This window comes from Saimiri boliviensis, chromosome X, assembly GCF_048565385.1.
Source record: "Saimiri boliviensis isolate mSaiBol1 chromosome X, mSaiBol1.pri, whole genome shotgun sequence".
NCBI classification, from domain to species: domain Eukaryota; kingdom Metazoa; phylum Chordata; class Mammalia; order Primates; family Cebidae; genus Saimiri; species Saimiri boliviensis.
In genome coordinates, this window is record NC_133470.1 from 97,414,427 (window position 1) to 97,427,315 (window position 12,889).

Genomic DNA, 12,889 nt, shown 5'->3' on the forward strand with positions numbered 1-12,889 from the left:
TTTTTCCTTTTCTCTTGGTCAGTGTGCTGGAGAAGAGAAACGAGTTGGTACGCGCACAGTATTTGTTGGGAATCATCCAGTTTCGGAAACAGAAGCTTACATTGCACAAAGATTTTGTGATAATAGAATAGTTTCATCAAAGGTAAGTTTTTGTTTTAACTCAATAGATGTTCATATAGTGAATCAGATAATGCATTTATTCTAATTTATGCTTCTGAGGACACTGATGCATTTTTATATGTGTACATGTATGTGCACTTACACAGATCATATACCAGCTATGGTAAGTATTCCTTTGAAAGACAGTTTATTTTAAAAAATCACTTTGCTTGTTATAGGTGAAAGATCATTCACTTGCCTTCCACTACGATTCACAGTGCTTGTTGATTATGTGTATTACTTTAAACCTTAAAGTGTGCTAAAAATAGGAATTATTTACTTGTGCAAAGCTTCCTGAATTACCCTTGAATGGCTGAACTAGGATATAAATGATTTGCATTCTTTTGGAGAGAGCTGTCCTGGAATGACTTTATTTGCATCTCTTTCTAATTCCCCTGCCAACCTCTCCACCTCCCATCCCACTTCTCAAGTATAAATACAGTCTTAGGTCCCAAAGGGTGCATGCTGCGCAGTACACTCCTTCACCTGTGATCTGTTAAGAGTTAAATCACTGCAGCTGTGCCACTGTTTGACTACATCTTACTTCAGCATAGTGTAGGACTAAGAGCATTGGCCTGGAAGTCTGAACACCTGTATTTAAATCCTTGCCCAACCACGTACTACTTGTGTCATCTTGGCCAAATTAATCGCCCTGAGTCTAAATGTCCTCATTGGTGAAATGGGGCTAATACTCTATGTGTGAAACCACTTCTTATAGCTCCTAGTACCCAGTAGTCATTATTCTACAAGTGTTATTTAGCTAATCTTTACCTCTGGCTGACCAGGTTAGGTGCTAGGTTAGCCTACTGCCATCTCTTGTAGAATGGAATAGATCTTGAAGATATTCCTCACTTCCTCATGTGCCCTGGCAAGACAGAGATAAAAGTTGGTGACATTTGGTTCACTGTATACTTGTAATCACTTAGAACCTCAAACACAAAATTAGGCCCTTCCTTAAAAGTATATGACATTTTGTTTTTCAAATATGCATTTAATTTCTCATTTGGGTGGTGATAACAGTAGTGATTATGTTTAGCCGGGAGATTAACATGTAAAGTATGGTCAGGACAGGTGAAAATTTTGTTGCCTGCCAAATAGGCAGATTTGTAGGCCTGTAGAACATTTTATTTTGGTTAAAAATGTCTATTTCCTGTTAATCTTATACACTTGTGGCAGAAATTTTATTCTCAGCCAGAGGTTTACATATTTGTGCCTAAAATAGTGAAAAGATCTTTTACTGGAAATTTCGATTCACCTTGTAGCCAATTAAATGGTCAGTAGTAGTCCTTTGATTCAGGATTGTGGACTTACAGAGCTGCAAGATCTTAAGAGGTTATCTTATTCAATTTATTGACTTTACAGATGGAGAAACCAAAGCCAGAGAAGTATAGTGACATGGTCACTAAGCAGAGTTAGTAATAAAACCAGTAGTAAAACTACTTTATAAGGTCTAGTTGCTCTGAATAAAGAGCCCTTTTTACATCATTGTGCTGTTTAGGTTCCTTCCTCATTTTTTTTTCTCTCCTCTTGCATTGTGCTTGGCATGGGGCGACAACTCAAATGGTAGCTGCTATTGTTATTTGTGTTTCTGTGATAAGTATTACCATACTGAGTGGTACTATTGATTTACTCAGGTTCATATGTTTTGAATGTGTGGGATACTTCTAAATGGAGGCCTTCAGGTCTACTCCATAAAGACCAACAATTTTATAATTTGACTTTTTCTTCCTCACATTGTCTTGGCTGTTGTATTTATACCAGAATTTTTTAAAAGATTATTTTTTCAAAATATACTGTTTATAGAATATGTTAGCTGTCTTCCAACTTTGTAGCAAGAGTTGATTTTCTTTCTCTCTACCCTTCAATCATAAAAATAACTATCTTAATTGAATGCTTCTTTTGTTTACAAATACCATCAGTAATGTGTCATTATAAGTGTTGTTAAGGCCTGGAACACTGAAGACAAACATTTTGACCTACTTTAAATTTTATTTGCTTATAAAATTAGTGCTCTTTTTTTTTTCTCCTGGGATCACAAATACTTTCTTTACAAAAACTTGTCTTCTACAGCCTCACAACTTTAATGTGCTCTGCAGGTACTTTGGAAATCACCAGAATTTTGTAGCTGATGCAAAACTTGGAAATTCCCTTCTTTAGCAAAAGGAGTATTGATTGTACTCTGCTGTGAATTTTAGGATATTTAGTTTCCATCATGTTTATCTGTTGTGTGTTTTTATTCTTTAAAAATTAAAAAAAATTAAAAATTTTTTTGGTACTTTTAGTAGAGATGGTGTTTCACCATGTTGACCAGGTTGGTCATGAACTCCTGGCCTCAAGTAATCCCCCTGCTTCAGGCTCCCAAAGTGTTGGGATTATAGGCATGAGCCACTGTGCCCAGCCTTTTGCCCAGCTTTTAATGGGGTTGATTTTTTTTTTTCTTATTATTTACGTTCCTTGTGGATTGTGGATATTAGTCCTTTTCCAGAAGTGTAATTTGCAAATATTTTCTCCCATTCTATAGATTGTCTGTTTACTGTTGAGCATTTCTTTTGCTGTGCAGCTTTTTAGGTCCCATTTATTTTTGGTTTTTGGGCATTCGCATTTTGTCTTTGTCATAAATTATTTGCCTAGGCCACTGTCCAGTAGAGTTTTTCCTAAGTTTTCTTCAGCAGTTGACTGCCTTTTAAAAATTTGTATTGATTGATTGATTGATTGATTGAGATGGAATCTTGCTTCATTGCCCAGGCTGGAGTGCAGTGGCCCAATCTCAGCTCACTGCAACCTCCGCCTCCCAGGTTCAAGCAATTCTCCTACCTCAGCCTCCTGAGTAGCTGTGATTATAGGTGCCCACCACCACACCCAGCTGATTTTTTTACGTTTTTAGTAGAGATGGGGTTTTACCACATTGACCAGGCTAGTCTCAAACTCCTGACCTCAGGTGATCCACCTGCCTCAACCTCCTAACCTGCTAACTTTATTATTACTTTAAATATCTACTACTTTATTTTTATCTCTTTATTTTTCATTTTTGCTGCTATTCATACACATTAGAAAAAGTTATTTGTAGTCTTAGGTTCCTCATCAGCATTTTTAATGCTAAATCATCAGCATCTTTAATGATAAATTGGAAATCTTGGGTAAAACAGAACTGATAAAAACAAGTAAGTTCTAAAGCCTCCTTTTGCTTAAATGAAATAATTGAATCTCAAAGCTGAGATTCTCTTCTACTTTCTTCTTTTGGGAAATTTGCTTAGTAAGTTTGTAAGATTTTGGTTTCAAATTAGATGGCACATACTTGAGCCAGTGACCCACTACTTTTTCACATAATTTCATCTTTAGTGACCACACTTGTGTACAGATTATTTAATCCACTACAAACCAGGTATAAAATGCATTGTATGTACTGGGAAAGCTGGCGTTACCCCCTCCTCTCCTGTTCCTTCCCCTCCCCTTCCCTCCCTTCTTTCCTTTCTTTCTTTCCGGATAGAGTCTTCTCTGTCACCCAGGCTGGAATGCAGTGGCACGATCTTAGCTCACTGCAACCTCTACCTCCCGGTTCAAGCAATTCTCCTGCCTCAGCCTCCCAATAGCTGGGATTACAGGTGCCCACCACCACGCCTGGCTAATTTTTTGTATTTTTAATGGAGACAGGGTTTTGTCATGTTGGCCAGGCTAGTCTCCAACTCTTAACCTCAGGTGATCCACCAGCCTCAGTGCCCAGTCCAAAGCTGGTGTTTTCTGTAGAAATAGTTTTAAACATGTTCTACATGGGCTACTTTTTAAGTTTATAGTTGCACTTAAAGATAGTATAAAAGAGGCTGGGTGTGGTGGCTCACAACTGTAATCCCAGCACTTTGGGAAGCTGAGGCAGATGAAGTTCAAGACCAGCCTGGGAGATGGTTCACAGGGAGAGCCCATATCTACAAAAAATACAAAAATTAGCCAGAGATGGTGGTGTGTGCTTGTAGTCCCAGCTACCCAGGAAGCTAAGGTGGGAGGATTGCTTGAGCCCAGGAGGCAGGGGCTGCAGTGAGCTGGAAATGCATCATTGCACTCCAGCCTGGGTGACAGTGTAACACTCTGTTTAAATAAATAAATAGATAGATAGATAGATAGATAGTATTTAATGATGTCTCCAAGTAAGAACTAACTTGTAACAAAAACTGAATTCTCATCATTGTGTCTAAAAAACTGTTACACACATTTTCTTTTTGTTATTAACTTTTTTTTTCTTTTTTTTTCTTTTTTTTGCCCTGGAGGTCATGCTTGAGAACATTGTTTTTGGTTTGTAGCAACTGACCCAGCCGGAGAGTCTACTTTTTAGATAAACAAGTTAATTGAATAACTTGATGTATATGGCTGAACTAAATTTTACTTTTGAGTTAGACAACTCTAAAAAGTAGACTTTTCTTGGTCTGCATTAAAATACTACATTTGTATTGTGATAAAAAAGATGTGATAGAAACTAAGTTTACCTTTTAGTTAAACCAGTAGAGTAAATGGCTAGGGCATAAGTTTGAATAACGATTTCTTGTATACTTTCTATGTGCTAAACTATGGTTCCAGCTATTGTTCTAGGCACCTGTGGTAAGGAGACATGTGACATGCTCCCTGATCTCTTAGTAGCTCATGACCTGATGAAGGAGAGAAGAGGGCAGTCATTTCCTATGAAGGGAATAATTAGAGCAGTTCATTTAATAAGACAGCGGTAAACTGATACTTGGGACTTAAAAACGACACCACCAAAAAAAAGTATTCCCTTTTGATGTATTTATGTCACCTTTCACAGATGACTCTGTCTTTAATGCTTATTTGAATAATTAAAAACTCTTTAATTTGGGAACACAAGGGTAACATACCGGAAGCTCAGCCATTAGCCTGTTGTTGGAGTTTACCTTATTGTTTTAGAAAGTTGATTTTAAGTAATTGGGACAGTTAAAAATGCTGGTCTGCCCTGTGTCAGCTTCAAAGTGACTGGATCAGTGGTTTTGAATGGTTTCTATTTTTGGTCACAGGCTACCTTGGGAATCTCATGAAAAATGTGGACTTTATTCTCCTCACTGATGCATACCCATGCACAATTCTGCATTTATCTTAAAATTATTTTCCCTAAGGCACTACTTGGACTGCAGGATAGAACCTTTTCTAAATTGGTTATTGGTTGTAATGCAGCTGTTCTACTGAATGTATTTGCTTCCTTTTGTCTTTTTTCTCTCAGGATTCCCTAAATTTTGAGCCCATAAGCCTTTTTAAACTGAAAGGTTAGTAAATTCCCATATATTATGTCGAGCAATATGACTTGGCTTTTCAGTCACCTTATCAAAGGATATATTCTCATATATTATGCACATAATTGGGATGAAGATCACTCAACTGTAAATGTAGCCCTTTTGGTAAAGAAACATTTCTTTCTTTCTAGTTTCTGGTCTTACTAGGTCATCTCAAAAATTCAACTTTTTCTGGTCACTTTTAAGTGATTCAGTCCTTGAGCTTAAGGTATCAGGTACAAAGTACGTATGGTTTGACAGTTGGCCCGAGTTCTCTTCTTCTGACCATATGCAATTTAGTATGAAACTTTTACCTACTGCCAATTACCAAAGCCCAGCCTAGAGTGGTATGTTGTTGATTAAAATGAAAGCCCTCCGTGGCCCAGGGTTGTATATACACCTTCCTAGCTGTCATGGAAATTAGAGGTACTCACAAGGACAGAGTGACTCATAGGGGTATCTGTTATAATTATCAAGATTCCGGAGGTCAGTTGAGCCAGGAATTAATGTGTCCATTCATTCCTCCAATTAATTAATTAATTAATTAATTTTTATTTTATTTTATTTGTTTGTTTTTCTGGAGACAGAATCTTGCTCTGTAGTCCAGGCTGGAGTACAGTGGTGTGATCTTGGCTCACTGCAGCCTCCGCCTCCCGGGTTCAAGTGATTCTCGTGCCTCAGCCTCTTGAGTAGCTGGGACTACAGGCATGCACCACCATGCCTGGCTAAGTTTTGTGTTTTTAGTAGAGATGAGGTTTCACCATGTTGCCGAGGCTTTTTTTTTTTTTTTTTTTTTTTGAGACGGAGTCTTGCTCTCACTCTCTTGCCTGGGCAGGAGTGCAGTGGTGAGATCTCATCTCACTGCAACCTCTGCCTCCCAGTTTTAAGTGATTCTCCTGTCTCAGCTGCCCGAGTAGCTGAGATTACAGGTGTGTGCTACCATACCTGGCTAAATTTTGTACTTTTAGTAGAGACGGGGTTTTGCCATGTTGGCCACACTGGTCTCGAATGCCTGACCTCAGGTGATCTGCCTACGTCGGCCTCCCAAAGTGCTGGGATTACAGGTGTGAGTCACTGTGCCTGGCCATTCAAACAATTTAGTGTCTACCTTGTACCAGGCACTGTGTTAAGTGTTGGGGAAAATGTAAACAATACAGGTGAATAACCTGCCCCTATAGAACTCAGTGCTTATTGAGAGAGAAACTTTAATTTAAAATGTACACATATATAATTCACTATAAGGAGTGTATTAAGTAAGTATATATAGGATGACATGAGAACACATAACAAGGAACCTAATTTGGATTGGGTCAGAGAAAGCAAAGACATGAGACTAGATGACTATTGTAATGCTTAGAATGAAAACTTTTATTTCTGAAAAAGTTTTTTATATACTGTGTCTCTAAATATGTGCTTATGTGTATGTGTGAGGTTTGTATTTCCATGAGTTGGACATACTAAATATCACTTTATATGATAATGTGTACCCGTAGTCAGTCATTACTATTAAGATTTTTCAAGTTTCCTTCATAACAGTGTTATTTTTTCTTCCTCCCTTACAGTATACACTTTGGAATTTTCTCCCAAAGAATCTGTTTGAACAATTTAGAAGAATTGCAAACTTTTATTTTCTCATAATTTTCCTTGTACAGGTAAGAGCTCCTTAAACAGCCACTTAACGTTGAAACTTGATTGCTTCAAACAAATTTTCAATCTATTTCTAACCTTAAAATGCTATGCAATAAAAAAAGACATTCCAGAGCTTATTATAATATGACTTCTTAAAAAAGTAGGAACATAACATTTAAAGATGATCATTTTATGGATTTCTAAAGTGACATTTTTGCTAGAAAACTTATTGAGATTTTATTTCATTATTTTCTTTGAAACTTTCATATCTCTGCTCTTCCTAGGACGATGTGTGTACCATTAAATGAAATGGAATATATCAAAATTGAAAATAGTTCAAACTAATAGTTTTATTCTGTTACATACCAGTTTCAGCCTAATTGGAAACTTCTCACTCATCTTCCTGATTACCATTTTTGCTCCCCCTCGTTGATTTACTCACTTTAAAGGTGAGAGCCTAGTAGATTAATCTGCTTCTCTGTATTCTTTCTACTGTTTCTCATTTTAAATTTTAGACAGTTTAAATTGCATCTTCCATCTTTGAATCTGTAAGCTATTAAAATCTTTTCCTCGCCATAATTACCCCTGAAAATTTTACATTAAAGGTACTTTTTTTCTCATTTCATTTTTTAAATGAAACATAAAAATCCCAATGAAATTACTCAAATGCCTTGTTGATGTTAAGTGCTTCTGTTTACTCACTTTAAGGGTTTGAGTAAATGGTGCTATAATTGAATTTAGCCTTGCTACTTAACATCTATCTGGGATATAATATGGGCAAGAGCCTATTTTAATCATGAATGATGGAAGATTTGAAAAGGAGCTCCTTTGGATCCATGGTCAGATGTCTTACCAACAGAATAAACTACCTCAAGGATTCTGCTTGCAAGAATCATTCTACTTGGTGGGCAGTGCATTTCATTTCAATTCAGCGAATGTATGCTACTCACCCACTTACTGTGTGCTATGCAGTAGCACAGACAACAAAAATGGTAGCAGGTACAATGAAGATCAAGATAAAGCTTTTCTATGCTTAAGGAATTTATGCTATAGCTAAGAAGACCAGTCACGTAACAGTTATGTATTCACTTAATGTAGTAAAGCCATTCAAGAAGTATGAACAAAATGCTTTGGGCATATAGTGTAAGTTATCATTTTTTTCTCCCCAAGAGAATTTGGGAATTTGAGAAATCTTCAGAAAATAGATGATATCTGAATGAAACCTTGAAGGATTAGTAGGAGTTTACCTGGTGGAGAATGCTGAATTGGTATTTTAGGGACAGGGAAGAGATTGCCTAAAGTGACAGAAGCATGTAGAAGCCTTATGTACATGGAAGTATGTGTTGTACCTACAACACACGTGTGTGGAAGGGGTAGGCCTGATGGAGGATTGGAGATGAGAGTCAACAAGTTGTGAGGACAGATTGTACTCATGACCATCTTCCCTTAAATCTAGTTCTCGTTCAGTATTTCCCGTCTCAGTGAATGATGACAACATCCACCTAGGCATGCTAACCTGATACTTGGGAGACATCTTTAAGCACTTACCCTCTAACTCCTGCCATTTTTGCCTCCTAAATATTTATAGAACTTCTTTCCACATCTGCTAACACTCTAGTCCAAGCCAGCATCTTTCATCTAGATTACAGAAATAGCCTCCTAAATGACCCTGCCTTCACTTTTGTTCCCTTCTAATTCGTCTTCCACAGAGCAGTGAGAATGATCTTTTCAAAATGCAGTTCTGTTCATGTGACTTTTCCTTGTTTAAAACTTTCAAGGATTTCCTGTTATTTGTGGGATAAAGAATGAACAGCTTTGTTTGGCCTAGAGGGCCCTGCACAGACTGGCTCCGGCCTCCCTCTCTAGCTCCATCTCACACCACACTCCCTCTTGGCATTGGCTTCCTTTATTTCCCAAAGACCTGCATATACTATTCACTGTGCCTAGAAAACTACCTTTCATCTAGTTAACTTCTTTTTACCCTTCAGACCTCAGCATCTACATACTTGTTTTACTATCCGATTTTTCCTATAAGCTACCACCTACATGAAGGCAGGGACTTGTCTTCATCTTGTTTAAAGCAGTCTATCTAGAGCTTGGCTGATAATAGCACAAGAGCTGACAGAATGGTGCTTAGCAAATAGGTGGTAAGTGAATGGCTATATTTCAATAAAGGGGTTAATCTGAGCTGGGATAAAAACTATGCCTGAATTTAGGACTATTTGTTAAACTGTCCTTTGTCCTTTTGTTTTAATAAAAATTAATATTTACCCTACTACTGGAATGTGTTTCGTCTATGTTTCTGTTTGAAATGTTTGCAGCATGTAAAATGCTGCATATGAGTTAATAACTAATTTTCATTTTCCTTTCAATTTAATTTCTTTACCTAGGTCACAGTAGACACACCAACTAGCCCAGTTACCAGTGGACTTCCACTTTTCTTTGTTATAACTGTTACAGCCATCAAGCAGGTAAATTTCTTACTTATACTTGCAATTGCATTTCAATCCAGGCTTGTTGGAATTTCATTGTCAAAGGCCCTTTTTCATATTTATATACAGTGGGCATTATCTTCTATGGATTTACTTTTATTTTATCATTTATTATTATTTTTTGAGACAGGGTCTTACTCTGTTGCCCAGGCTGGAGTGCAGTGATGCGATCTCGGCTCACTGCATCCTCCGCCTCCTGGGTTCAAGCAATTGTCCTGCCTCAGCCTCCCAAGTAGCTGCCACCCACCATGCCCAGCTAATTTTTGTATTTTTAGTAGAGACAGGGTTTCACCCTGTTGGTCAGGCTGGTCTCGAACTCCTGACCTCAGATGATCTGCCTGCCTCGGCCTCCCAAAGTGCTGGGATTACAGGTGTGAGCCACCATGCCTGGCTGTATTTATTTTATATTTGTTACTTGTTGAAAACCTATTAAAATGATAGTAAAGCACATCCTTAATATTTCCTTGTTTCCTCTTCAATATCTGTGTGAGGGGGTGTAAACATAAAAAAAAGCAGGTAAAAGGTATAGCCCAGTTAGGAAATAGGAGGTAGATTTTTAATGCACATTAATTGTTTCGGAGTAGTAGATAGAGGGGACATTTCCTGTTTTTTTTTTTTTTTTTTTTTTTTTTTGTCAGAGCTGATAGACTGCCACAGATTGTGATATAGATGTCTTTGAAGTATTTTGAACATTTTGTATGCTAGTATGTTTGAAAAATTCCAGATGAGAATAGAAACAGAAAACTGGAGGTGAAAGGGTAGGTTAACAGTGTTAATCATGTGTTGTGTCAGTCCACAGGATCTGACTATTTACAAACATACTTTTAGATATACTTAACAAAGTGCTTTTAAAAAGGATACCAAAGAAGCTTGCAAAAAAAAGATCATCTTAGCAGTACTGGGAACAAGATTACCTTTCCTCTTGGGGTTATCTGGTCTTATATCTTGCCTACCAGGAACTATAAGAGTATTTTATCAAGTGTTCAGTTGCAAAATAAAGACTTTTGGAATGTTCTTTCCCTTAGGCTGGTAGAATTATCTTCTTTAACATCATAAAATTGCTGGTTCCAAGAATAGCATGTGTGGTTTTCAAAGGCTTTTTTACTGATTCATTCTACTCCCAGTACTGGTTCATGTTAGGGCGTTTATTTCTTCACCAGCTTCACAGAATGTACCCTATAAAGTGATAGCCTAATATTGTCATAAAGAGGACAGAAGAAGAGTAGATATAGCACCTGAGGGGAAAAAGTAGGGGGGAGGTGATGAAGAGATTTTTCAAACAGTTGTATTTTAAAAGGTACAGACATCATTACAATGAACAAGGCAAAGGTATATAAAAAATGAGAGGAGGTCATGCTCAAACAAATGAACATCCTCCTTCTTTAGATCTTCTGGCTTAAATCTACTTGAGATGAACAGTCCAAAGTAAAATGAGCCATTAGATCTTTCTCTGATTACTACAAAAAATGGATACCTATCACTTCTCGGCCTTTTGGCTAAGATCAAGTGTAAAAATGGATACCAATTTGTGTTTTTTTTTTTTTTATCACTAAGTCCGTTGAAAAGTTTAGCTGTTGATCTCTAAAACTTATCATAGCTTCTCTGCCAAAACAATCCTAGCTTGCCTTTTCTATTCTTTGTGGGTGAGAAATAAAATACTCCCTTGGAGATGATTACTCGAACAGCCTACTACAGCATGTACAGAAGATTATATGTAAGTGATTATGGCTATAAGAAAACACAAACCCAGGACAATCTTTTTTCAAATTAAAAAGTAGAGAGAATTAACATTCACTTGAATAAGACTACAATTAGAATCAATCATAGTCTTTCACACATACGAAATAGTAAGTCTCCAATGCTTGTGTTTTCATTAATGTTTATCTAAAGAATGGAGAAAACTTAACACTGTATTTTACTTTTAACTATAGTTAAAAGTAATCAGAGAAAGATCTAATGGCTCATTTTACTTTGAACTTTTCATCTGAAGTAGATTTAAATAAAGCTATTTACCTAAGGGGTATTTTGAAAGTATATCTCAGATTTACTATTAAAATATACAGCATTGTCTCTTTAACAGACTGAGTTTAAATTAATGCTATAAATATAAATATCTGCTGTTGACTCAGGGGAGGATACAGAAATTTATTAACAACTTTATTCAGTATCTGAACTCTATTATATAGTTATTTTTATCTTTCAGGGATATGAGGATTGGCTGAGACACAGAGCTGACAATGAAGTCAACAAAAGCACTGTTTACATTATTGAAAATGCAAAGCGAGTGAGAAAAGAAAGTGAAAAAATCAAGGTATTTTTTCTTAGTCCACCCCTTTTTTTTTAATGGTAAAAATGCACCATTTTTAAGTGTATAATTTAGTGTCATTTAGTACTTCATAATGTTGTGCAACCATTAACTCTATCTAGTTCCAGAATATTTTCATCATCCAAAAAGGGAACCCTATACCCATAAGCAGTTACTCCACATTTCTCCCTCCTCCCAAGCCCTAGCAATACTAACCTTCTTTCTGTCCCTATGGGTATATGTATTTTGAATGTTTTGTATAAATGCAATTATATACTATGTGGCCTTTTTGTCTAGCTTCTTAGCTTCGTCTGTATTACAGTGTATATCAGTATTTCATTCCTTTTGGTGGCTGAATAACATTTCATTTTGTTTATTCATCAGCTGATAGACATTTGGGTTGTTTCTACCTTTTGGCTGCTATGAATTGCTATGAACACTGAATTACAGTTTTTGTTTGAATGTCTGTTTTTAATTGTTTGGGGTATAAACCTAGGAGGAAAATTGCTTGGTTATATTGTAATTACGTGTTTAACTTTTTAATGAACGACCAAACTATTTTCCATAGTGCCTGTGTCATTTTACATTCCCATCAGCAATATATGAGAGTTCCAAGGTAGTGTTGTTTGTTTACAATCTCAGGCTATTATTTATTCCAGTTAATCATTGTTTCTTATTTACACAATAAGACCCCTGTCAAATAACATCTTTGACTTGTCCATGTCAAACACTAATTTTTTGGCTCTCATTAGATTTTTGTAGATTACAAAATTATATTTTTAGAGCAGTTTTAGGTTCACAAGAAAATTGAGCAGAAAGCATAGAGAGTACCCATAAACCCATTGTTCCCAAACACATTTTCTCTGGCTGTCAACATCTGACACCAGAATGGTACATTTGTTACAATCAGTGAACCTATTTTGGCACACTATCACCCAAAGTCCATAGATTACATTAGGGTCACTCTTAGTGTTGTACATTCTGTGGGTTTTGTCAAATGTAGGATGCATATCCACATATCTTACATTTGTATGTAT

At 36.6% G+C, this 12,889-nt stretch overlaps 1 protein-coding gene across 10 annotated transcripts in view; it reads left to right on the forward strand.

Moving 5' to 3' along the window:
* ATP11C (ATPase phospholipid transporting 11C (ATP11C blood group)) overlaps positions 1–12,889 on the forward strand; it is a 204,260-nt gene that overhangs the window by 100,540 nt on the left and 90,831 nt on the right. For all 10 annotated transcript variants that reach the window (XM_039464105.2, XM_074391506.1, XM_039464106.2 and 7 more), the window contains 4 exons: positions 23–142; positions 6,989–7,078; positions 9,446–9,526; positions 11,751–11,858. In XM_039464105.2, coding sequence (XP_039320039.1) covers positions 23–142; positions 6,989–7,078; positions 9,446–9,526; positions 11,751–11,858 — 399 coding nt within the window. The remainder of the gene's footprint in view (positions 1–22; positions 143–6,988; positions 7,079–9,445; positions 9,527–11,750; positions 11,859–12,889) is intronic.